At 55.2% G+C, this 25,352-nt stretch overlaps 1 protein-coding gene across 5 annotated transcripts in view; it reads left to right on the top strand.

Annotated features, from left to right (window-relative positions):
- TCOF1 (treacle ribosome biogenesis factor 1) overlaps positions 1–24,431 on the top strand; it is a 40,294-nt gene extending 15,863 nt beyond the window's left edge. The window contains exons 14-30 of one of the 5 annotated variants that reach the window (XM_014730578.3): positions 4,457–4,594; positions 4,789–4,983; positions 5,063–5,254; positions 5,330–5,521; positions 5,597–5,803; positions 5,883–6,089; positions 8,705–8,815; positions 13,042–13,228; positions 14,795–14,922; positions 16,585–16,698; positions 17,222–17,450; positions 17,944–18,029; positions 18,750–18,930; positions 21,121–21,654; positions 22,351–22,448; positions 23,167–23,210; positions 23,912–24,431. In XM_014730578.3, coding sequence (XP_014586064.3) covers positions 4,457–4,594; positions 4,789–4,983; positions 5,063–5,254; positions 5,330–5,521; positions 5,597–5,803; positions 5,883–6,089; positions 8,705–8,815; positions 13,042–13,228; positions 14,795–14,922; positions 16,585–16,698; positions 17,222–17,450; positions 17,944–18,029; positions 18,750–18,930; positions 21,121–21,654; positions 22,351–22,448; positions 23,167–23,193 — 2,826 coding nt within the window. In that variant the 3' untranslated portion in view covers positions 23,194–23,210; positions 23,912–24,431. Of the gene's footprint in view, positions 1–4,456; positions 4,595–4,788; positions 4,984–5,062; positions 5,255–5,329; positions 5,522–5,596; positions 5,804–5,882; positions 6,090–8,704; positions 8,816–13,041; positions 13,244–14,794; positions 14,923–16,584; positions 16,699–17,221; positions 17,451–17,943; positions 18,030–18,297; positions 18,481–18,749; positions 18,931–21,120; positions 21,655–22,350; positions 22,449–23,166; positions 23,211–23,911 lie in introns of those variants that run through there. The other 4 variants (XM_023617434.2, XM_023617432.2, XM_070233977.1 and 1 more) reach the window with 4 other exon arrangements.
- The last annotated feature ends 921 nt before the right edge of the window (positions 24,432–25,352 follow it).

Raw genomic sequence — 25,352 nt, 5'->3', positions numbered from 1 at the left:
GGGGCTAGCGGAGCATGGCAGGTGATGGTGTCTAGGGGTTTTTCAGGAGGGAAGGCCTCCTGGAGGAAGTGGCATCTAAACTGTGGGCTGAAAGAGTTGGACGGTTGAAGTGGAGTGTTCCCGGGGACAGACCAGCCTGTGCAAAGGCCAGGGGCTGGGAGAGTGCCTGGCTTGGGTGAGTTGCCCCAAGCAGAGCGTTCTGGTGGGGATCACTGGGGGAGAGTGTGGTAGGGGTGGACAGCAGGGGGTTTGGAGCCAGACTGCCTGGGTTCAAGCTCCAGGTTCATGTCCTAGCGAGTGATATGATCAGGGCCTCTGTTTACTCTCTGTAAGTTGGAAATCAGCCTCACATGCTGGGAATTTAACGAGATCTTGCCTGCCACACCCTGCCGGGAGCCTATGTACAGCAAGCCCTCTCCTCCGGCTCCCGAGGGTGGGCCGGACTGCTGTGGAGCAGTCAGGAGTCGTCTCCCAGCCTGGAAGAGCTGGGAGAAGCGAAGATAGCTCCCTCCCTGTGCTCACCCACCCACCATTTATTATTTTTAATTGTCACTCTTTTTTTCAATAACCACTCAGAAATTAGTCACTTCTTTTTTCCCTGGACCAGAGCACACATTTCTCTGTATTTTTTTTCTGTCCCCCCTCACTGTTAACTTGTGGGACCCACTGTTAACTATGCGTGGGCCTCCCGGAGTCTCAGCTCAGCAGGCTCCTGTCCCCTTTTTCTAAGCTACAGACACGTTCCAGACCAGTGCCTTAAAAGTTTCTCATGTGGATGAGGGAAGCTGGGGTGTGGGGGCTGTCACTGATCGGATGACATCTATGAATGAGGCAGGGCCTTGAGATGCTGCCAGGTTCAGTGTGCGATCACTGAAATACCTGTCTTCCCATCCGAGCCTCCCACCTGTACCGTGAGTTGTGTGTTCATTTGCTTTGGTGTCTGCAGGAGGCAGCTGGAGCTTAGAGCAGTTGTTTGGTGACTTGCTCCAGCTCAGCCAGCCGTGAGGGTCAGAGCCAGGCCTGTGCCCCGGAGCACCTGCTTCGAAAGCCTTTGCCTTGCCCACTTCCTTGTGACATATCTTGGCCAAAGCTTTTCCATCCACAGAACTGGTTATACTTTTGGGTCTTACTTTCTCTCAGGGTGAAAATAGAGCAGCCAATCCCTCTCTGGTAGCCTAGCCTTGTAGCCTGATGCCCTTTCAGAAGATGGTGCCTTTCCTGGCTTCAAGAGGTCCAGAGAGCCTCTGCTAAAGCAGGCGGGCTGACAGGAGGAGTCTTGCTGACCACCTTTTCTTTGCCTTCATCTGAAGGATGAAGATAATAATTATGCCTCTGTTGTGGGGTTATGGTGAGGATTAAATGAGATAATACTGGTGTGGCCTCACCCTCAAAATGCTGCACACGCTAACTGGGTACCATGCCGCTCAGCACTGCTGGGCTCGGAAAGGAGTCAGCGTCTCTGATCTGCTCAGAGACAGCCAGCCAGCTCCGAGTAAACTCCCCATTTGGGAGTTGAGGTTCAAAACAAACAAACGAAAAAAGCAAGGTTGGTTCTGGAAAGCCAAATGTGCCAGAGACTCAGGGAGGAGATGATTCACGATTTAAATGCCATAGGAAGACACCCCTTGTGTGAGAAGGGCGGGGGATGTTCCGTCAGTGCTGGGCGAATGGCTAAGTGGTGTGATGCCTTCTGGGCCTGAGCTTGCTGGTCTTATGTCCTGTGACATTGCTATACTTGCTTACCAGTTCTAGTGGCTTTTGCGGATTCCTTAGAATTTTCTATATACGGATTATGTTGTCTGCTAATAAAGTTTTACTTTTTCCTTTCTGATCTAGATGGCTTTTGTTTCTTTTTCTTGCCTTACTGCCCTGGCTAGAACCTCCAGTACAGTGTCGAATGGTAGTGGTGGGAGCAGGCATCCTGCCTTGTTTCTAACCTTGGGGGTGAAGCAGTCTTTCCCTGGTGAGTGTGTTAGCTGTAGGTTTTTCATAGATGCCCTTTAACAGGTTGAGGAAATTTCCTTCTATTCCTGGTTTGTTGAGAATTCTTATCATGAATTGGAGTTGGATTTTTGTCACATGCTTTTTCTCTATTGAGGTGATCTTCTGTTTTTTTCCCTTTGGTTTATTAATATGCTATATTACTTTAGTTGATTTTCAGGTATTAAATCAACCTTTCATTCTTAGACTAAATCCCACTTGGTCATGGTGGACACTCCTTTTTATTTATTGCTGGATTTAGTTTGTGAGTCATTTGTTAGGGATTTTTGTGTCTGTTCACTAGGAATATTGGTCTGTAGTTTTCCTGTGACATCTGTGTCCAGCTTTCTTATCAGGGTGATGCTGGCCTCGTAAGATGAGTTGGATAGTGTTCTCTCCTCTGTTTTCTGAGAGTTTGTGTTAGAATTGTATTCTTTCTTTCTTAATAGAATTCACCAGTGAAGCCATCTGGCTCTGGGCTTTTTTGTTGTGGGGAAAGATTTTTAATTACTAAATCAATTGCTGTAATTGATATTAGTCTATCCAGGTTTTTTTCCTTCCTGAGTCAGTTTATGTTTTGTGCCTTTTAATAATTTTGTGCGCAGTTAATAATTTGTGCCTTTCTAGAAACTTGTCTGTTTTCAAATGTAATTTGTTACATTTGTTCATAATATTCCCTTATAATCCTTTTAATTTCCATAAGGTCTATAGTGATGTCCTGCTTTCTTTCCTAATTGTTGGTAGTTTATGTCTTCTGTCCTATATCTTGGTCAGTCTAGCTGAAGATTTATTAATTTGGTTCTTTTCTTTTTCTTTTCTTTTTTTTTTTTTTTGAGGAAGATTAGCCCTGAGCTAACTGCTGCCAATCCTCCTCTTTTTTCTGAGGAAGACTGGCCATGAGCTAACATCCATGCCCATCTTCCTCCACTTTGTATGTGGGATGCCTGTCTCAGCATGGCTTGCCAAGCAGTGCCACGTCCGCACCCAGGATCCGAACTGGTGAACCCCAGGACACTGAAGTGGAACATGTGCACTTAACTGCTGTGCCACCGGGCCGGCCCCCAATTTGGTTCTTTTCAAAGAAACAACTTTTGGTTTCATTGACTTTTCTCTATCATTTTCACGTTTTCTGTTTCAGTAATTTCCACTCTGATCTTTATTATTCCTTCCTTTGGGTTTGATTTGCAGTTCTTTTTCTAGCTTCATAAGGTGGAATCTTTAATTTTAGCTCTTTGCAATATAAGTATTTAAAGCTATTAATTTCCCTCTAAGGACTCATTAGCTTCGTCCCATGAATTTTTAAATGTATTTTTTATTTTATTCTTTGAACCATGGGTTATTTAGAAGTGAATTAATTTCCAAATATCTGCAATTATGCAGTTGTTTTTTTTTAATTCCTAATTTAATCCTTCTGTGACTGGAGAACATGATTTGTATGATTTCAGTCCTTGTAAATTTATTGAGATTTATTAAGTAAGACACTTAGTCTTAGTGTCCTTGTTTTCGTATGTCTGTGTGAAGACATTACTCCCCTCTGGGTGACTTGCGTTCTGTGCTGATATGCACCTTGGCCTTGGTCATACTCGGCCTGTGCTTTAGAGGGATTTCTTTCTTGACGTTCTGGCTCTGAATGTCTCTTGGTCTCGTGGATGAGGGAAGCCAGTCTGTGTGGGATGTCACTGATCAGATGACATCTATGAACGAGGCAGGGGCCTTGAGATGATGCCAAATGCCTCGTCCTGTTGCACGTTAGCAGGGCTTGCTTTCCCACTCCTGTCAAGGATCTCACTGTCGAGGATTTTGCTCCTTGTCCCTCTCATCTCTCTAGGCTGTATTTGCTGGAGACCCTGACAGGCTGTGGGGGGGGTTCCTTGGACACCAGTTAAGATTAGGTCAAGCTGAAGAAAACCTCAAACAACAATGGTTTTCTGTCTTGTTCTGCCATCCGGAGTACCCGGCTCCCATCTCAGACTAAGATAACTACTTGAGCTTGAGCTGTTGCCTCAGCATTCCAGCCAGCAGAGAGGATGAAGACACATGTTACCTACATGTGTAAGGAAGTCAACTGTATCTTCGATTTACGTTTCGTTAGCCAGAAGTTAATCACGTAGCTGCTTAGCTGAAAGGGGTCTAGAAAACACTTTGCTCTGAGTACTCTTGTGCACAGCTAACACTAAGAAAAGCGCTCACAACAGTGATTTTATCTGAGTGCTTATTATGTGCCAGGCACTATGTTAAACACGGAATCTCCCATTTAATCCTCACAATCACCCTGTGGATGGGCCTTATTTCTTATTCCCATTTTACAGAGGAGGAAACAAGGCCCAGCAATGTCAAATTTGCCAGGTTCACACAGCTATTAAATGGAGGAGCCAGAATCCAAACTCAGGCATCTGACTCCAGAATTGGCGTCCTCACCTACTTGCTGTACTGCCTCTCACCCTCTTCCTTCCGGAATTCCCTTTTCTCCTTGCAGGTGAAGCCCTCAGTGAAAACGCCTCAGACCAAAGCCAGCCCAGCTTCTGCCAGGGCGGCTTTAGCCCCAGGGCCATCATCAGCTGTCAGAAAAGTGGTCACTGCAGCTGCTCAAGCCAAGCAGGGGTCCCCAGCCAAGGCAAGTGGGACCAGAAGCCATAGGAGGTGGGGGCGTGGGGTGGAGAGGATGACTAAGGAGTGTCCCCAGGCTGGACAAGGGCCCTACACAGACGGGAGCAACCTCCCAGCATTCACACCACGGGTGGGGCTTAACCTAACAGGAACCGTGCTGCCCACTTCCTTCCCCAATACTGTTACCTCCTTGGGATTCAGGTAAAGCCACCAGCAAGAACCCCCCAGAGCAGTGCCATCTCGGTGAGGGGCCAAGTGTCTGTGCTAGCGGGAGGAAAGGCAGATGCCGCAGCAGCCAGGGCCCAGCCGGGGCCAGTCAGGGGCTCACAGGAGGACTCGGAGAGCAGCAGTGAGGAAGATTCGGACAGCGAGGGGGCGGCACCGGTGCCGGCACAGGTGAGGCTGGGGATGGCGGAGAGCAGCCCTGTGCCGGCCCTCGGGGCTCCCTTCCCTAATTCTCTTCCTCTCACTCCAGGCAAAGCCCCCAGGGAAGACCCCCCAGCTCAGAACTGCCTCAGCCCCCACCAAGGGGTCCCCCAGAAAAGGGGCTGCCTCAGCACCCCCTGGGAAGACAGGACCCACAGCCACCCAGGTGGGGAAGCAGAAGGAAGACTCAGAGAGCAGCAGCCAGGAGGAGTCAGAGAGCGAGGGGGCAGCGCCCTCTCAGGTGAGGCTGGGGAGCGCGGAGAGCAACCCTGTGCCTGCCCTCGGGGCTCTGTTCCCTAATTCTCTTCCTCTCCAGGCAAAGCCCTCAGGGAAGACACCCCAGGTCAGAACGGCCTCAGCCCCCACCAAAGGGTCCCCCCAGAAAGGGGCTGCCCCAGCACCCCCTGGGAAGACAGGACCCACAGCCAGCCAGGCTGCGAAGCGGGAGGAGAACTCGGAGAGCAGCAGTGAGGACGATTCGGACAGCGAGGGGGTGGCGCCCGCTCAGGTGAGGCTGGGGAGGGTGGAGAGCAGCCCTGTGCCATCCCTTGGGGCTCCCTTCCCTAATTCTCTTCCTCTCCAGGCAAAGCCCTCAGGGAAGACCACCCAGGTCAGAACTGCCTCAGCCCCCATCAAGGGGTCCCCTCGGAAAGGGGCTGCCCCACCGCCCCCTGGGAAGACAGGACCCACAGCCACCGGACCCACAGCCACCCAGTCTGGGAAGCAGGAAGAGGACTCGGAGAGCAGCAGTGAGGAGGAGTCAGACAGCGAGGGGGCGGCGCCAGCTCAGGTGAGGCTGGGGAGGGCAGAGAGCAGCCCTGTGCCGGCCCTCGGGGCTCCCTTCCCTAATTCTCATCCTCTCACTCCAGGCAAAGCCCTCAGGGAAGACCGCCCAGGTCAGAACTGCCTCAGCCCCCACCAAGGGATCCCCCCGGAAAGGGGCTGCCCCAGCACCCCCTGGGAAGACAGGACCCACAGCCACCCAGGCTGGGAAGCGGGAGGAGAACTCGGAGAGCAGCAGTGAAGAGGAGTCAGACAGCGAGGGGGCAGTGCCGGCAGCTGTGACACCAGCCCAGGTGAGGTCTAATGAGGAAGATGCTACGATGCCAGGCTTCCAAGCCATCGCCACCCATTCCTTCGTCAGAACTTGGGTTGAGGGCCAGATAAGGAAGGAAGACCAGATTAAGGCTCTTGACTCCAAGATCCTTTCCCCCAGCTGCTGTCCTCCATGTCTCCTTAGGCAAAACCTGTAAAAATCCCCCAAGCTAAGGCCTCCCTCATGAAAGATGTTTTAGACACACCCGTATCCCCCAAGGCCTCCACAACACGAGTAGACACACCAGCCCTATGGGAGGTTAGGTCAGCAACTCCCGCCAAGGCAAATGAGGCCAAGAATCCAAAGATGTCACAGTCAGAGAGAGTCATGGGGAGGCTTGGATTGTGATGCAGATACCATGAGGCCCTCGGGAGCTGGAGGAAGTCATATCCCTTGCCTGGGCCCGGGGCCTCATGTAGGCCTGCACATCTCCCCAGGGAGAGCTCGTGTAGCTTAATGTGAGGCCTGGGGCGTGGGAGGAGAGAAGGAATGAGGAACTGACTTTGATCTGGATTTCCCTCGGCTTGCAGAAAGCAGCGGGAGTGGCTGTGTCCTGCAGAAGTTCGGGGTGTCAAACTCCAGGACTTACAGGGCTCGGACTTGTGATGGAAATGATTGACACAGGCCTCGTGGAGGTGATAGATGGCAACCTACATTGAGCCTTGGTGTCAGGAGAGGTAGTAGGGAGTGGTGGCAGGTAGGGCAGACTGGAGAGCCCTTGCCCTGTCTAGGAAGTTGGTCCCTGTCAGCTCTAGCCAGTTGTGACCCGTGGAAGGGTACCCTCCCTGTGGCCAGATCTTCTCTTTCCTAAGGGAAGCTGCAACTCCCTGTGCCAGGCCACGCTCCGCCCCTTCTTGGATTTCTGTTTTCTTCATGAGTAAAACAAGCACTGAGAAGTCTGTTGGTGCCTTGACACTAACCTCTGCCTTCAGTGCACCAGGCTGACCAGTGAGCCCTCTGTCTTGCTGATAGAGAGAAAGGGGTGAAAGGTGTTGGCTCTGTCCTCAAGGAGCTTATGGTCTGTAGGGCAAGACAAGGTGACTGCATTATCGGAAAATATTCCCGTAGCTCTCTGTCTGATGGAGCTGGGAGACCCTGATGGAGCTGGGAGAATAGGTCTCCGAGAGGCCAGAAGAGGAGATGATTGGGCTGAGCTTGAAGGAAGACCAGGGGTTCACCAGACACAAAAGTGGAGACGCGCACCCAGGGGGAAGGTGTGCAAAGTGTGTGCAAAGGGGAGGGGAGGTGAAGTCAGGCATGTTCAGCAAAGGCCGGCTGGCCTGTGGGCAACAGTCATTTCTAGTTGCTTGTTACCAGTAACATGGGGACCTAAACGCCAGACTAAGACACAAGGGCCCCAGCCATGTTTTGGACTGTGCAGTATTTTTTTTCTTTAAGTCTTAAATGGGTTACTGTATCAGTCAGGATGTCCTAATCTGCAGGAGAAACCCTAATTCACAAGAGCTTAGATAGTAAGGGGATTGGTTATCTCACAATCCATGGGGAAGGCTGCTGTAAAGATGGTTTCTTCAGCTCAGCATCATTGGTGACCCAGATTTCTTCCATCTCTGTTCCACGCGCCTCATTGTCGCAGCAGGGCTGCAGTATCTCCCAAAGAGCTACAGAATCCCCCAGCTGACTTCCCTTCCCCTTATCTCCTTGTCCAGATCTAAGGCATGTGCTCCCTCCCTTCCTTCCTCCACACCCAAAAAAAGCCACTCCCTGATGAGGGGCCTGCAGTTCCCATGATTGGCTGGGACAAGGGCCCACCCTCCCCAAATTTTGTTGTGGAGGCCACCAGAACAGAGTTGCAGTTCTGTGATTAAGGAAGACACGGGGGCATAGCTGTTGCAGTGTGTGTTGTAGTTGACTCATTTAAAAATGGGGAAATAACACACTCAAATCAGGATTTTCTAGCTTCTCTTGAGAAATTGGAGGCCCTGGCAAACTAGGTCCCACTTTCTGGCTGGGTTGAGTAGTGAAAAGTGGGGCCTTCACCAGTGGAACTCCCCTCTGCCCCTGCCCTGGACAACCCTGAGCTGGTCACCACCAGCACTGGCTACACACTGCTCCCTGGACCTCCTCCTCTGGCCCCCGACTGCAGTTCCCACCCACCCAGCTCCCCTCATTTATGCCTGGCACGAGGGCATGGCAGCCACCCACCCGAACACTTTGAACCGGCTCCTGCTTTTAACCAGTCGTGTTACAGCCAGATGTGAGCTGTGCTGGGGCCGCTGGCTCACCTCCGCAACCTTGTCCCAGGCCTCTGTCACCTCTCGTTCAGATGCCTGGCCAACAGCACCCCAGCCCTCAGGTTTTCATGGTGCCTGACTCAGACACCCCTTTCAAGTTCAGAGTCAGCTCCGGAAGGAGGATGAGCAGAGTGGAGGCTGTGTTTCCAGTGGCTATGGGGCATGCCGGGCCAGCAGCTCTCCACCTGCCATGTGTGTGCAGAAAGGGGCCATGCTGCCTTCCCTGGAGCACCAGTGTCTGTGAGGGGCCTTGCTTGCTGGCTGTGGTTTCCCTGAGCCTGGCCCCTCAGTCATGCTCCCCCCCAGCCAACGTCCCCTCTCTACCATGTGCTTGTCCCCTCAGAAGGAGGGTGCTTCCCAAACTGCCAGAAGCAAGACCCTGGGCCCAGCACTTCCGGAGAAGAAGGCACAGGGGTCCTCGGAGAGCAGCGATGAGGAGCTGCCCGCAGGCCAGGTAGGCCGGCCTTCTCTCGGAGACGCTGCAGGCTCAGAGCTGGGGGGACGGGGGCGGGCCGCTGGGGCCGAGGGCGGATCTTCCCGCTGAAGCAGCACTTCACAGCTCCCAGAGCTCTTTCCTCTGTTTTAGTAACATCCTCACAGTAACCCCGTGAGGGAGGCAGCAGAGTGTCATTGAACATCCAGGCCTCAGAGCCAGCTGGTGTAGGGTCAAGGGCAGCTCTCCTGCCCACCAGCTCCGTGAACCAGGGCACACCGTAACCATGAAGCCCAGAAGTTTCAGCTGTAGAACAGGCAGGGTGATCATCCTCCCTCCGTGCTGTGCGCCGGCACAGGCCCACGGTGTGCTGCCTGACCGGAGCGCCTGTTACTGCAGGCGGGCACGTGGTGTTCCCCATTCGACAGCAGGAATCAAGGCCCAGTGAATTGAAGTGATTTCCCCAAATTCTCCTCACCCACGGGGAGGTGAGGAAGGGGCAAACACTGGTCCCCTGGCTTCTTGTATCCCTGCCTCCTGTGTGCACCGGGAGCCCTCTCTGCAGGCCTTGTCAGAATCCCGTAGGCCAGGCCTGAGGCCTTGCTCGAGCCCCTGTGGCACATCTCCACATACTGTACTGCCTAGATGGCGCCCACAAGGGCAGGACGAGGCCCACGTCTGCCAGGCTGGTGTCCAAGTTTCTGTGTGAACCCCGGGCCCTCCCCACAGACAGCACTGCCCTTTGTCCTCTTCTAGCCCCACGCTCCTGGAAGCTTCTGCTGGGCCCCTCAGAGATGCTGGAATCCTGCAACTACTAGACCAGTGGGGTCTCCTTAACCATTTCCCCTTATATATCATACCACATGCTAGTCAGTCCATCATTGAGGTTGGATGCTGCTTGCACACCCCCGGTGATGGAGTGCTCGCTGCCTTTCCATAAGACAGATTACGGAAATAATGATGAACAACTGCAGCTGACTTTGGTCGCTTCCTGTGTGCCAGGCCCTGTGCTAAGCTCCACACTTGGCATTATTCTGTGTAATCCCCACAACAGCCCTGCCAGGGTAGGTTCCTTTGTTACTCCCATTTTAAAGAGGAAGGAATGAGGCTCAGAGAAGTTGAGTGAACTGTTCCAGCGTCATATGGCTGGTAGCAAGTGGACAGACCTGGTGTCTGAACCCAGGCCGTCTGCCCTCTGACCCACCACCTGGCACTGCCCTGCAGGGAAGGAGGGAGGCAGGGCCCAGGCATTGCCCACCGGCTCTCTGGGGCCTGCAGGAGGCTGCCTCCTTCTCAGAGCAGGATATAAACAGCTGGGAGGGAGGGGGCCGCTTCGCCCTTCTCTGCGGGGGTGGACTAACACAATTAAAATGAACATCATGCTTAAACTGAACCGTTTAATTGGTACGTTAGTCCTGAAGATTCTGGAGTCCCTATTAAAAAAGAAGAAGGGAAAGAAGTCGGCAGTTTGTGCATTCCCCCGGGAGGCTGCAGGGAAGACGGCACAGCCTGGGGAAGCTGCAGCCTCCCCCTAAGTGGGGGATTTTCAGCTCCTTAATCCCCAGCTCACTAATTATGATTATTATCGTTATTATGCAGTTATCAAGCACTTCTCTATTGACAAGTTTCGCTCTGTTTTTATTATTAGCCCATCAGTAGGGGACAGGGACCCATGCCAGGGTGGTGGGCAAAGCCCCACGCTGGGAGGCAGAGAGGGGACTGTATCTCCATTCCCAAGCCCCCTCACTGTGCCTCAGTGTCCCCACTTGCAGGGAATGGGGCCCACCCTCTGGCTCTGAGAGAGACGTCAAGGGGGTGGTCTGTGGCTCAGCCCTGTTGTGCTGGGGCCCGGTGTAGGTACCAAACTAAAAAGACATAGACCCTGCTCTCAAACTTTGAGGTAATGGCAGAGAGAAAAAGGAGACCTGTGAGAAACCAAGTTAAGGTGTTACATCGGAGGCTCCTCCTGGAAGGAGCTCCTCTCCTATGCCTGGAGAACTAACTTCTAGGCCTGGCTCTGGCATCCGTTTGCTGGTCACCATCGAGGCCACATCCCCAGAGAGTGGGGTTTCTCAGTTCCCTGGGGTGGCGCTGGCCCAGGACCTGTTAACCTGCACCCAGGCAGTTCTGAGAGGGGCTCTTGGAGAGGAGCTGCCCTCCGGAGCTCCACCACCTCGGGTGCCTTTGTGGCTGTGTCCCTTGCCTGGGTCAGCAGCCTGGGCTGGTCAGCCCCCCGCTCCTGCTCTGCCCCAGACTGGAGTGAGGGTACAGTTGTGATGAGCTCGGGTGCGACAGGAGGTGGTTTGGTTCTGCAGACGTCAGGGCCTGCAGGAGGAGGGGAGTCCCCGCGTTCCCTCCAGGTCCTCGCTGCCCAGCACCGACAGGGAGGCACAGCCCAGTGTGCAGGCTGCCTCAGCTCCCCATGAACCTTTGCTAACCGACCCCAGAAGGAAGGCCCTTGTCACCCCTGTGTGTACTGTGCTTTGCAGTTCCCAAAGCACATCAGAGCCCCTCCAGTGAGTGAGCCCCAGCTGGGATTACTAACAGCCCTCTCAGCAAGTGGGAAACAGGCTCATGAAGCTCAGGCTCGACCACACCGTGAGGTCTTGGAGAGGTGGGGTTGGAAGCAGGGCTCGGGCATGGCACCCCTTGTGCCCCTGCCCTCTGCAGCCAGGCCCTCTGCGCCCCTGCAGCCAAGAGGCCAGGGCGGGCAGCGTGGGCAGGTGGAACATGGAGGAGGTGGAGGCTTTTGCTGCTGAGCTGCTTTTAACATCCCAGACGCTATTGTTTGCCTCAGTGGGTTCGTTGCCTCTCTTCGTCCCCGACAATCTGTTCCTCTGTCTTCTCACATATATATAGATCCCCCTCCCTCAACTGTAAACCTTCTCCCACTTTCCATCCTTCTCTCTTTCATCATGTGGGAAGGAAGGCTCTGGAAGTGGCAGATCAGAGCAGCCGCGGGGGAGGCTGTTGGCAGGGGTAGGAAGGGCCCAAGCCCTGCAGAGCTTCCACCCTCGGGTGGGCACCCTTCTGCTCCGCTCTTCCCTTCCCCTCTTCCACAGCACCCCGGGGGCCCCATGCGGAGTTGTGGAAGAGACTCAGGTCCCACACCTGACCTTGGGCAGCTCCCTCCTGCTGCCCTTCGTCCCCCTACTGGCCAGAGAGAGAGTGGGACTCAGGCCAGACCTGGCCTTTGGGGAGTGGAAAGCAGCCTCTTCAGCTCCCTGGCTTGTGGCTGCGTGTGCTCTCAGGGTGCCCGTGCACAGTGGACATTTCACTGGAGCCGCCAGGCCCAGGCTGGTCTGCAGAATACCAAGGAACTGCTGCTGCTGCTGCTTTCTTTCTCTTTCTTTTAATGTCTTATTGGAAAACTAAAAGCATCCCCAAAGATAAGACAGGGTAGAGAACCCCCGACAAACCGTCTCCAGTGTTAGCGGGTCTGAACTTGTGACCGGGCTCATGTCGTCCAAACTCTCCACTCAGTTCACCAGTGCTCCTGGGTTACTTTGTTGTGTTTTTTTTGAGTACAAGCCCAGTATAATATCACACCTGAAAAAACGACCTACCCGGTCAGCATCCCCATTTCCCTGATTGTCTCTTAAATGATGTTTTTTATATTGTGTGTTCAAATAAGGGCCACACACTGCATTGGGTCCTGTAAGTCTTAATCTGTTGGCGTTCCCCTTGTGCTTTCTTTATTGAAGACACTGGGTCCATATAGTTGGGTTGCCGCATCCTGGGCCATGTCTCAGGAGGCCACATCAGAGTCTCTTGGTGGGGGCACTAGATTGTGAACGACCCCCCCCCAGGTGAATCATCTGTTACGACCAGGCAGCCAAAGGATACGCTGTTCAGACGCCCCCTCAGCAGGTGTCTGTCTCTGAAGTCAGTCAGAGGAAAGAAGGCTGAATTGGACATTCTGGCCCTGGCTCTGCTTCAGTTAGGCTCTGTGACCTTGGGTAACTCTCCTCCCCTCTCTGGACTTGTGGTTTTCCCATCTGTCCAGTGGAGCTAATCCTGCTGACCTCAGGGGCTTGCTGTGAGGGTCAGAGGGGCTCCTGTGAGCTGTGAGGTGCTGGAGGCTGGGAGTGAGCTGGGAGGGCCCTGGGCAGCTGGAGTCGCCTCTGTGCCCAGCTGCCCTGAGCTCTCAGCACCCCTTGCCTTGTAAAACCCTCCCCACCCCCTCCCCCTTCCCCTGATCATGCCTTTAATCACTGGGGGGGTGTGTTTTGTTTTTGTTTTTCAAGGTGATTAAATTCCCTCTGATTTTTGTCGACCCTAATCGTAGTCCAGCTGGCCCAGCTGCTACCCCCGCACAAGCCCAGGCTGCGAGCGCCCCGAGGAAGGCCCAGGCCTCGGAGAGCACAGCCAGGAGCTCCTCCTCAGAGAGCGAGGATGAGGACGTGGTCCCCGCTACGCAGTGCTCAACTCCTGGTGAGCGCGGGCCCGGTACGCAGGGCTGACTGACTCCCCTGCTGCAACCCCCAGGTTCGGTTGGGAGGGGCCGTCAGCACACACACACACACCTCTGTTGAGGCCCAGGAGGGAGAGGATGCTAACTGAGTCACACAGCAAGTTGTTGGTCAGCATGGGCTTGGGACAAGGTCTCTGGGCCCTGCATTGCTTCATCTCAGTGAGGGGCTGGCTCAGGAAAAATGTTTGCCAGGGCTTCTCTGCTGACTCTGAAAGGCAGAGCCCAGACCAGAGGGTTGAAGCTGCAGGGACCAGGTTTCTGTGTAATCCAGGGAAGAGCTTGTGACAACTGACTGCCTGAATGTGGCGAGGTGGTAGTGAGCCTGCCATTCCTGGTGGCCTGCAAAGGGGTTAGTTAATCCCCAAACAGACATTGTAGGGAAGAATTCTGTCTATCAGTGAGAGACAGGAGCAGATCTGGGATTTCTTTGACTTTTGAGAATCTGTGCTGCTCCCGGTGATAGCAAGAAAATGGTTAATTACTATTATTGCTATTATAACACTTTTTAATGGGCATATTAATACCTGATCTTGGTAGGCTAACTAGGAAATACAGCGGCCGGCCCCGTGGCCAGGTGGTTGGGTTCACACGCTCTGCTTTGGCGGCCCCGGGTTTCCCGGGTTCGGATCCTGGGCACGGACCTAGCACTGCTCATTGGGCCATGCTGAGGTGGCGTCCCACATAGCACAGCCAGAGGCACTCACAACTAGAGTGTACAACTAGGTACTGGGGGCTTTGGGGAGAAGAAGAAAGAAAAAGATTGGCGACAGATGTTAGCTCAGGTGCTAATCTTTAAGGAAGAAATACAGATTAGCACAAAAGAAAAAAACGTGACCTGTAATCCCACTGCCTGGAACAGTTACTGTTAACATTTTCATGACTGTTAACGTTCCAAAACCCTAAGTTACGCCCATGTTTTCAGTAAGACCATACCGTAGGTCTGCTCAGTGATCTCTACTTGATGTGTTGTGACGTCACGCATTCCCAGCATGATTCCTGCCGGCTACAAAGTCGTCCTTTGGGTGGACACAGCATAGTTCACTTAGCTGGCGCTGTGTTGGAAGCAGCTGAGGGTGTTGTCTGGGCAGGTTTTTGGCTGTTACAGACAGTGCTCCGTGCACATCGTGTCACTGGACCTTGGCAGATGACCATGGTGATTCTCACGAGGGACTTTCAAATACTTGGGAGTCTCATGTGGTGCCAGCGCTCCTGCCTGTTGCTCAGGAGTGGCAGCCTGGCCCGCTGAGGGGGAACGCCGCGGAGGACTCGAGTGTGGGGAGAGGCTGAGGAGAAAGCCCGGGGTCACTGCCGCAGCAGCCGTGTGACCGCCCCGAGCCTTGTACTGGGGAGATAGTGACAGCTCCTGCCTGGAAGACTTGGGGCGAGCATTCAGCAGGCGTCTACCTCGTAAGCCCCGAGCGCGGCGCTGTGTCCCTAGAAAGGGCCGATAAATTAGGTGTTGCGCAGCTGGGAGGGCCATGGGGGCTTCTGTGCCCTGACATGTGCCCCATCCTGCCCCATTTCAGCTGTGAGAACCAATGTGGTGAGCGTGCCCCCGGCCAACCCACGGACAGCTCTCCGAGCCGGCGCCGTTGGGGCCAGCAGCGGTGAGGAGGCCGGCCGGGCGTCGGAAGGCAGGAAGCAGGAGGCGCAGGTACCTGGCGGGAAGCGAGGGCTCTCGGGCCAGCGGGTCGGGGGCCCCTGCCCTCCCCTGCTCCCCCACACGTGCTGCTGGGCTGGACTGCACTTGCTCTCACCCAGCCCCTAGAAGCAGCTGCCCCAGCAGCCGGAGCCATTCCTGGCCTTCTGGCTACAGCCCCAAACCGAGCTCCGAATGACCTTTGAGTGGCTGGGAACGCAGCGCCCGGCAGAGCCAGTGCTGCTCCCTGAGCCCCTCATCAGCGTTTCCAGCGTGGTTAGGCTTCTGTTTTGTTTGGTTTCCTCTCAGATTTGAAACGCCGTGAATGGAAGTGGCCCTGTTTTAGTGTTCACGGTGGTGCCTGTGAGCATTCTTCCGGCCTCCACCATTTTCAGTGCATTTTTTATTCGGTCCTGCCTGAATCTAAGCCCTGGGCAGATAGAGTTAATGGGTCATTGTTCCAACGATAAAACTGAGCTCCACCCCTCAGCTAGAGGGTTGAGCCTTGTCCCAGATTAGGCAGGGCCAGAACTCAGGTCTCCTGACCCCTAGTACCCTGTGCTCTGGGCCGCATCGGTGTGTTTTCCTGTCCTGTTGCTCCCTGCCCCTTTTTCTGAGAGGGCAGAGAGAGCTGAATAGGCCCGGGTGGGCCTTGGACACCCCCGGCTCAGAGGGCTCACCACAAGCTACAGCCCGAGGAGCTTCCCAGGACGTGCTGCTGGGTGGGCATCTGGGCTATGGTGATTGCACCTGACAACCCGTGTCTACTGGGCCATTCAACCAGCAGATGGTGCTGACATCTGTCCATGCCAGGCAGTGGGGATATAGCAGGAGCAAGACAGAGAGGGTCCCAGCTCTTGCGGAGTCCCCAAGTGAGTGGGGAGGCAGCCACTAAACAAGGAAACCAACAATTAAAGTACTCACCAACTGGTGGGCGCTTTGAAGGAAACAGCATAAACTGGAGAGTAATGGAGTGACCTGTTTCAGAAAGGATGGGCAAGGATGGCCTCCCCAAGGAGGTGACATTGAAGCAAGAGAAGCAGCCACGCCAGGATGAACTAGGGAGCACTCCAGGCAGGAAAATCCAGGGGCGGGGTCCATTTGGGGAAGTGCTTGGGGGCGAGAGAGCTGGAAGAAGATGAGGCAGCTGGAGAAAGTGGGAAGGGGAGGGGGTCGGGCCAGCAGGCCACAGGCCACGCTGAGGGCTGCTGCGTAGCCACTGAAGGGCAGTGGGGGCCTGGCGGTTTTCAGCAAGGAGTCACACCCAGTTCTGTTCTTAGTTTTCTCTCCCTGATTGCTGGTGGATGTGGGAAGCAGGAGTGGCACCAGGGAGACCATGGAGGAGGCTGTTGCAGCCACCAGGCTGGAGACTTATCCCCAGTGAAGGCTCAGATTGAGTGGTGGGGCCAGAGCGGCTTCCCTTCACTGGGCTGGGAGCCATCTTTGGACCCTCTGAGAATGATATGATTAACTCATAACCTGAAGCCTGGCACTATTTTCTGCCCAGATGGTGGCATTGCCCCTCTGACCACCCCTCAGTCCCCGACTCCAGCCCCATGGCTCCTCTTACAGATACAGGTCCCCTCCCACCCCAGCCAGACAGGCTCTGACCAGGGCATGGCATAGATGGCATCCTGAGAACCCAGGAGTCTCAGGGCTGCCTTTGGCTGTCCACAGGTGACAAAGAAGAACCCAGCTCATCTCCCGCTGACCCAGGCCGCCCTGAAGGTCCTTGTCCAGAAAGCCAGTGAGGCCCAGCCTCCTACTGCCAGGACCCCATCTTCAAGTGGGGTGAGCTGGGGAGCTGGGGACCCAGGCCCCAATCTGGGGGGACAATGATCAAAGACCAGAGAGGGTTGGGGCCAGCCCTGTGGCATAGTGGTTAAGTTTGGTGCACTCTGCTTTGGCAGCCCAGGTTCGCAGGTTTGGATCCTGGGCATGGACCCATACCACTCGTCAGCCATGCCAAGGTGGCAACCCACATATAAGGGGAGGAAGATTGGCACAGATGTTAGCTCAGGGCTAATCTTCCTCAGGGGAAAAAATAAAAAAAAAAAAAAGACCACAGAGGGTAGAAGGGAGGGCCCAGGCAGGGGCCTAGTCCCAGTGCCAGCACTTCCCTGCCCTGTGACCTTAGCACACGCACCTGCCTCCCGGGCCTCAGCTGCCCATCTTAGAGATTTGTGGGAGGACTTAACAAGGCCTGAGTGCAAAGCAGCCAACAGGGCCTGGCCCTTAATGGAGGTGTGCGGTAAGCAGCACATCTTATTTCCCCTGATTTCTCCTTCCTCTCTTTCTCCTTTCACCAAATTAGGTTGACAGCGCTCTGGGAACTCTCCCTGTGACGAGTCCCCAGAGCACCCCTGTGCCAGCCAAAGTGACCAACAGGCTTGGAAAGCCCAAGGTTCCTGAGGTCCAGCGGGCCGTGGCCACTTCCTTGGGACGCCCCAAAGCCAAGGCCTCTGGGACTTCAGATGACAGTGAGGACAGCAGCAGCTGCTCTTCAGGGAGCAAGGAGGATGCTGAGGCGACCCAGAGGCTGGGTGAGGGTCCCGGGAGGAAACGTCTGGGTGCGCCTGGAGGAGGGGAGAGGCGGCCTGGTGGAGCCCTAGGCTCAGCCTCCTACCCATGCAGTGACCTTGGCCTTAGGGTCCCCCTGTACAGCCCCATGAGGAAATTGGTCTGAATAACATCAGAGACCTCCTGACTCTGCTGTTTGACTGCCTTTTGATATCAGGCTCCTATAACTGACCCAAAATCTCAGGGCCGTACCCCACACACAAGAAAGCAGAGGAAGCATAAGTGAGGCCTCAGGAATGAGAACAAAAGGTTTTGGCCTTGAGGCGTCCCACCTGGAATGCTGTGAATAGCGGTTGACCTTGGAAAGGGGCACTGGGAGCAGATGAGCCTTGGGTGGGAGGGTGAGGCGCATCCAGATGGATCAGGCCATCCTGGGGGCCCTCCTGGAGGGCTCTGCCATGCCCCAGCTGCCAGGGGCTACCTGGCATTCCCAACAGGCCCCCTCTGTTTCTCCAGTAGGTGCAGCCCTTTCCAGGAGGGAGACCTTGGTGGAGGAGACCACAGCAGAGTCCAGCGAGGAGGAGGTGGTGGCGCCTTCCCAGGTGACTGCAAGGGAGAGGGCCGGCGGCCTCAGGGGTTTAGGGGCAGGAGCCCCAGGCCCAGCTCCTGCCCACCTGCCTCTTCCCGGGGCTCTGGGCGGGGTCCTGTCTGTGTGGAGCCAGGCTCTGTCCTTCTTGGAGGCCCCATGAGGAGCGGACTCTTAGAGTCTATAGAAAGGGCTTACCTTGATTTTGGGTGATTCCCAGATAAAAACTTTGTTTAAGGGGCTGGCCCCGTGGCCGAGTGGTTAAGTTCGCGTGTCCACTGCAGGCGGCCCAGTGTTTCGTTAGTCCGAATCCTGGGCGCGGACATGGCACTGCTCATCAGACCACGCTGAGGCAGCGTCCCACATGCCACAACTAGAAGAACCCACAACGAAGAATACACAACTATGTACCGGGGGGCTTTGGGGAGAAAATGGAAAAAATAAAATCTTTAAAAACAAAAAAAAAAAAAAACTTTGTTTAACAGATGGGATTTCTCTTAAGGTTGTCATCTGTACATGGCAAGTGCTAGTGATTTTCCATTTGCATTAGTAATAAGAAATTTCCTTTTTAAATGTGCCTGTCTAAAATACGTGTTAAATTAAAATAGTGCAGGACGTACACATGGGAGGCTGCTGTGCCTGGTCTTAGGGGTCTAGCTGGTTTCCTCACACAGGCCATGCCGTCAGGGCCTGGGTGGTGCAGGGTCCCGGCCTCTTTCACACTGGGTTTCTTCAGTCTCTCCTCTCAGGTTATGCAACCCCTGGGCTGACTCCAGCCAATTCCCAGGCTTCAAAGGCCACTCCCAGGCCAGACCCCAAACCCTCAGTTTCCTCTACTCCGGCTACCAAAGATGCCCTAGACGGCAAGCGGGAAGTGGAGCCCCAACAACCAGCTGCCACCATGTCCCCTCAAACAGGTGAGTTGAGGGCCCCAGGGAAGGACAACAGCAGGGTGTGGAGGGACAAGGCAGTGGGCCCTTTCTTTCCCTCCCTCAGGAACAGTTCCACCAACATGGTCCTGTCTGTCACCAGGGCCTCTCCGAATGAGGCCTGGTACCCCTACGTCAGACCTGGAGGTGCTCATCAAAGTGTAGGGGGCGGAGGCCGCCCTGTGGCCGAGTGGTTAAGTTCACACACTCCGCTTCGGCGGCCCAGGGTTTTGCCAGTTCTGATCCTGGGCACGAACCTAGCGCTGCTCATCAAGCCATGCTGAGGTGGCATCCTACATAACAGAGCTAGAAGGACCTACAACTAGAATATACAACTATGTACTGAGGGGCTTTGGAGAATAAGAAGAAAAAAAAAAGTGCAGGGGGGCCCACGCCCAAGTGTCTGGCTCCCGTGGTCTGGGACAGCCTGGAATTCAGGTTATCCAGCCCTATGAGATGCTAGCATACCTGGTAGGGTGACCCCTGCCTTAGAGGAGGTGCACCTTGACTTGTGGAGTAGGCCTTGGCTCTCTCTAGCTGTATCTGTTAACTTTTCTCCTAACAAATGGGATGGTATGGGGCGTAGGAACTCAGGGGAGCTCAGACAAAAGGCAGGAGCCACATTTGGAAAAGTCTTCATTACATGGCCAAGACCCAAGGCAATGGACTGACTTACTCTAAAGCCTCAGACAAGCCCCTGGCCACTCTGGGCCCTGTGTCTTAACCATACAGGGCAGGGGTTGGTGCATCCAGTTGGTGTCGAGGCATAACACACATAGAAAATAGTCACATGGTATGTGGAGGGCAGACTTGAGTCTTCAGATCACCTGGCCTGGGGCATCAGCCATCTCTGACTCCACCAGCACGAAGGGACAGGTATCTCAGATGGGCATACCTGGGACAGCTCTCAGGGTCTCCCAGCCTTGGTGTTCTGGGGTGTTTGTAGACAGGAAGTAGGGAAGTGGGCTGCGAGGAAAGAGGTTGCCAAGGCAAATGGCACCTCCTCAGCTTCGCTCTCCAGCTGGCTTCTGCCCTTGCACGAAGCACCAAAGGGCTCACCTGGGCCTCCCTCTGTCCTGGGGACCCCCCTGCCTAGCCTGCCCTGCCTACCTCCCTCAGCTCGCCAGAGCTGCTTCAGACCCCACCCTGGGGCCCGCTGCACGCTGCAGGGGACAGTCTCCAGCCTCGCGACATGGAGCAGGGCCAAGCCCCTGGGCACCTTTCAGAGCCCAGCGTGTAGGAGCTCTTGTGCCTGTGAGGCCCAGAATGGAGGGGAGACCTGCCAAGTCACCTGGGAAGTTAGGGGCAGCCTTGGGACAGGTGCTGATGCCCCCCCACCCAGTGCTTAGGCTTTAGCTGCACTTGCCCGGCGCGGGTCAGCAGGGAGTTGCGGCTCGCTGTCTTTCCTGGTGCTCTCTTTGTGAGAGGCGGGTGCGGCAGGGAGACGTTTTGAGGGGGCTGTGGAAGGTTTTTTCACACGTGTAGTCAGCACACAATTATCAAAGGAGAGCAGAGGCATGGAGAATTCTAAACAAAGGCTGCACCAGAAGTCCCTCTGGCAGGCAGTAAACCTGCTTAGTCAGCCGCCACGTGCGTATGCACCGCACCCATCACCCCAAACCGCCTGGACCCCTTACCGGAGGGCCGTGGGCCCACTGTGAGTAGACGGGCATGAGTTGAATGGCTGTGTGGCTTTCACTTTTATTATGAATCTATGATTTAGAATGGGGGACCTCACTGTCTATCTAACCCCTCATTTTGCAAACAGGGAAACTGAGGCCATGGGAGGAACAAGGTCACCTAGCAAGTTGGTGGTAGTTAGACCTAGAACTCAGGCCTCTGGGCTCCTTTCTAGACAACACCATCTCCCTCCTTTCTGACCTTTCATTTCGTTGGTAGATTTCAGGCCCTTTCATTAACATTCTGAGTCATTTTCTATCCCCCACCTGAACTTGAGTTCTTAATGTGAGGAGACAGAAGAGCTCTAAGTTAGAAGCTGGCAGAAGGGTGTGATTCAGAGACCCAGTGGGAGCAGAGTGACCCCTGGGCCTCGCTTCCCCCAGATGTACCATTGTCAGAGGAGGTCAGTTCTATCCCTGGACCCCCTTGGCTCTTATCCCACAAGAGGTCTGTTTCCCGACTCTCCGGGATCCGTGACCCCAAGTCCTCTCTCTGCAGGCAGAAGAGACCCTGGCACCACACCTCAGAAGCCCAGGAACGGGGCTGGGAGCCCCCAAGCCTCAATGCTGGCACTGCAGAGCGACATCACTCGGCGCCTCCTGAGCGAACCCTGGCCCCTGAGCGAGGCCCAGGTCCAGGCGTCGGTGGTGAAGGTCCTGACAGAGCTCCTGGAGCAGGAAAGGAAGAAGGCCGTGGATGCCGCCAAGGAGAGCAGCAGGAAGGGCCGGGTGGGTCGCAAGCGGAAGCTGTCGGAAGACCAGCCGGCTGCCAGGACCCCCAAGAGCAAGAAGAAAAAGCAGCTCGCGGCCGGGGAGGTTGGGGAGGGTGCTGTTTCCCCAGAAAAGGGCCCCAGGACTCTCAAGGGGAAATCCAAGAAAGACAGAGCAAGTGGTGACATCAAGAAGAAGGAGAAGGAGTCTCTTGGCCAAGGGGCCAAGGAGAAGCCAGAAGGGGAGCCGGCGATGGTGTCAATTGTGGGTGAAGACCCAGGCAACCCAAAGAGCAAGAAGGAGAAGAAGAAAACTGACAAGAGTAAGTGGCCGGCTGCAGCTGGAGTGCGCCTGGACAGCCCTCGGCCAGCACAGAAGGGAGAGGCTGAGCAGTGGGCTGTGCGGGCCGTGGGGGCCAGAGCCAGGTCCTAGAGCACCAGGGCCTGCAGGCCGGGGAGACGCCTGTGGCTCAGGGCGTGGCCTCCCCTGGAGCCCAGAGTTCACTCACAGCGGCCAGCAGGCACAGCCACTTCTGCTTCAGGCTTCACGGGGGTTCGAGCCCCCGGAGGGCAGTTTCTCCTCAGAGGTGATAGCGGCCCCTCCCTGAGCTCTGTGCTAGACTGCGTGCAGGGGCGCCTCATCTCACCCTCACACCAGCCCTTGACAATAGGTGATACTTTCTTCCCATTTTACACATAGAAAGTGTCTTTTTTAAATAAATGTGTGGAAGTTTTAAAAAGTGAGTTAAAGAAAAATAGTAATCGTCCAGGTGGTCCACCGACAGGGCAGGAGTCATGAGGCTGGCCCTGGGGGCTCTCAGACCAGCGTGGGTGGTCACAGGCATGTGGGCCTGTGTTTTGATGGCTCCCCGGGGTGTGGGGCAAGCTGGAGTCCTGGCTTCAGAAGGAGTGAGTTCTAGTTCCTCTCCAGGGGGAGACCTGCCTGTGTGTCTTCCAACTTTGACCCCAATGCTTAAGATTAAAACGTGGTGTCTAAGAAGTTTACTTTCTTTCCTTAGGAAAAAAAGACAAGGAAAAGAAGGAAAAGAAGAAGAAAGCAAAGAAGGCCTCCACCAAAGCTCCTGACTCACTAATCCAGAAGAAAAGGAAGAAAAAGGTAGAGTGAGTGCCTGAGGGGTCACTCGCCAGAAGAGGGGCCCAGACCCTGTCCCCAGGGTGACTGTGATCAGCCCCATCCTGTGCGTGTCAGGGTACAGGGCAGGGTGAGACAGGCCTGGTCCCTGCGCCGTTTCCATTCTTGGGGTCCAGTGCAGGGGGCTTATGAGTTGTGACATGAGAGAAGAGCCAGGGGGATGTGCGCCGTGAGGGGGGACAAGATCTGAGCGTGTGGAAGCCATGGAAGCGACCCTGTCTTGTCTGTGAGCTAGAAGGATGTTCTCGGGATGGGTGAAGAAAGGAGAGATCCCCAAGGGGCAGGGAGGCTGTTGCGGGTTTCCAGGTGAGAGGAGATACTCCCTGGGATGTGTGTGCCCCGACAGCAGGGTATCCCCACCGCAGAAACACACACCTGTGTGCTTCACGGGTGATGGCCTGAAGAGGGAGCCTCAGCACCTTATCCAGAAGCAGTTCTCACTGTGGCCAGCAGGGCCTCGGCTGTGTTCAGAAAAGCTGAACATCTCTTGCTGCAAAGTCCTGGGCTCCTTCCTTGAGGGCACACAGGACACCGTCCCTGCCGTAGGGGGTCTCTACCCAATATCTGTTCTGGGGGAGCCGTGAATCCTCAGGAGGGAACCGTCACATCCCCTCCTGGTGGGGGCACCATGGGTGGGGAGGTGCTTCAAGTACAAGAGCCTCTCACACTTCTCTCCTCACAGAAGAAGGCGGCAGAGCAGACTGTCTGAGGGGCACAAAGCGGCAGGTACGCTTCCTAGCCCGGGAACCCCTGCTGACCATCCTCTCCCGGGCGAGGGTGGGAGGGCAGCTCCAGCATCTGCTGTGGTCCCAGGGAGCCAGGCAGGGCCTGGTAGGTAGGCCCCAAGGGGAAGGGGAGGCTGGAGAAAGAGGTTCCGTTCCTCGAGGTCTGGGGGTGATGGCGGGAGCCAGAGCTGCAGAAGTAGAAGGATCCAGGACAGTGATGGCAGTGGCTGACCCTGAGCGCCAGGTGCACGTGCTGCCCGTCCTTAGGGAGGTGGGACTGGTCTAGTCCTCCTTGTAGATGAGGATAAGGCTTGAGGTCGGGTACAGCTCTGTCTCCCCCACAGCTTAGTTCCTTTTCCTTATGATTTTGTCCCTTGAGGACATTTCCTATGGGGAGAAGAGGGTTTGCTCCAAACAAGCCATCCCCATGGACCTGTGCCTCCCGGGTGGGGTAAAGGGTTAGGTGGCCCGCCCGCCCCCAGCCTCCTGTAACTGGGGCAGCGCCACCGCCCGGCTGCTGTGAGGGCTAAAGGAAGGGAAGCGCTAGAGCTCGCAGCCCGGTTCCTGGGACATGGACAGTGCTCGGAAGTGTCCGCTGTGGGTGGTTAATGCCCTCCCCTGCCTCAGAGATGCCAGCTTATGAGTTTATTTTATTCTCTTTGATCGGGAAATCTTACGTCGGGCTGTGTTTCCTTCCCCCAGGGATTTCTCAGACAAGCAGTGACCAGCCCCACGCCTCTGCCCACCATGGGTTGGAATTGAATTTGTGACTTCCCCTCCCTCTCCAGAAGAAGACAGCTAGCCACACTGTCCGCTCTGGCTGAGCCAGTGAGCCCTGCAGAGAGGCTGGTGCCGGGAGGAGGAAGTGCCCCCCGCTCCCGTGACCTGCACTCACTGACGCCGCGCCTGACCCCCTCCCGACACACAACGCTTCGTATAGATGTGTACAGTATATATATATTTTTTTAAGTGATCTGCCCCTCGCCCCTCCAGCCCAACCTGCCCCCTCAGCCCCCTCCGGACTTTCCACCTGTCTGGCCTGCAGACCCAGCGAGGCCCAGCCTGTGGCTCCTTCCATGGCTTTGGTCTCCAGCTCCTGCTGAGGCCTTATCCTCCGTTTGTCAGTTCTTCCCCATTTTGTTTGTGTTTTTCTTTTTTTGTAAGAACTCAGAAAATAAAAGACTTGAAGGAAAGGTACAAGTTCCTGGTACACTGGGGCAAACGTTTTGCAGTTGACTTATTCTTGGAAGGGAGAGTCTGGCTGATAGTCGGAGCAGAACAAACATCACTCAGGATTTGTTCTTGACTGCGTATCGAGGCTGTGGACACCATAGGGAGTGGGACAGTTTGCCAGAGAAGGAGACTCTGAAGTGCCCAGGGTGCTGAATTGGGGTGGGGAAGGCTTCCTGGAGGAGGTAGCATCTAAGCTAAGGGGGAGCTCAAGTCTCCAGATGCTGGGGTAGGCCAGGCAAGAAATGGAAGGAGGCTTTCCGAGCCCCCTTTTGAAGTTAGGCCTGAGCTAGGGCAGGCCCTCTTGAGGTACCTGGTGGAGAATAGCTGTGGCAGGCACAGTAGAAGCAGGAAAACCAGTTAGGACTGAGTTGCCCTCATGTCCGGGTAACAAAGGGGCTGTGATGATGAAGAGAAGTGGACCAACTTGAAGATGTGTCAGGGTGAAGTCTAGGGCCGCGGTGACGGCCAGCAGTCAGAGGCCGTGGAGATCCCCTCCGAGGCTGTTAGCCTTCTGCTAGAGACAGCAGGAGGCCGTGTGGAGAGAGCGCTGGGCTGGAGGGCTGGAGACCCAGCTTTGCACCCGGCCCTGCCCTCCCCCTGGGGAGCCTCGCTCTCCCGTAAGCGTTGGTCTACAAGAGGCTGCAGGGTAGTGTTCTCTTGGGCTTCGTTGACCCACAGTAAGTCTTTATACTTAGAAGTGGAGCACGATTTCACTGAACTTCTTCACTCTGGGCTCCTCTTAAAGTCAAGAAGCCTGCCAGCAGGGGCCTCTGCTCCATCCTGACAACAGCCGGCTGGGCCCTTGTGTCGTTGCTGTTGGTCGTCATGCTTGTACTGTTCTTAGGAGAGGTGGAAATGGGGACGTGGGGCAATGGAAGCTGGACCCAGAGGAGCTTGAGCTTAAAAAACT

This window comes from Equus caballus, chromosome 14, assembly GCF_041296265.1.
Source record: "Equus caballus isolate H_3958 breed thoroughbred chromosome 14, TB-T2T, whole genome shotgun sequence".
Taxonomy (NCBI): Eukaryota; Metazoa; Chordata; class Mammalia; order Perissodactyla; family Equidae; genus Equus; species Equus caballus.
The sequence above is the reverse complement of the archived record's forward strand: the minus strand, read 5'-3'. Positions and strand labels throughout refer to the sequence as shown.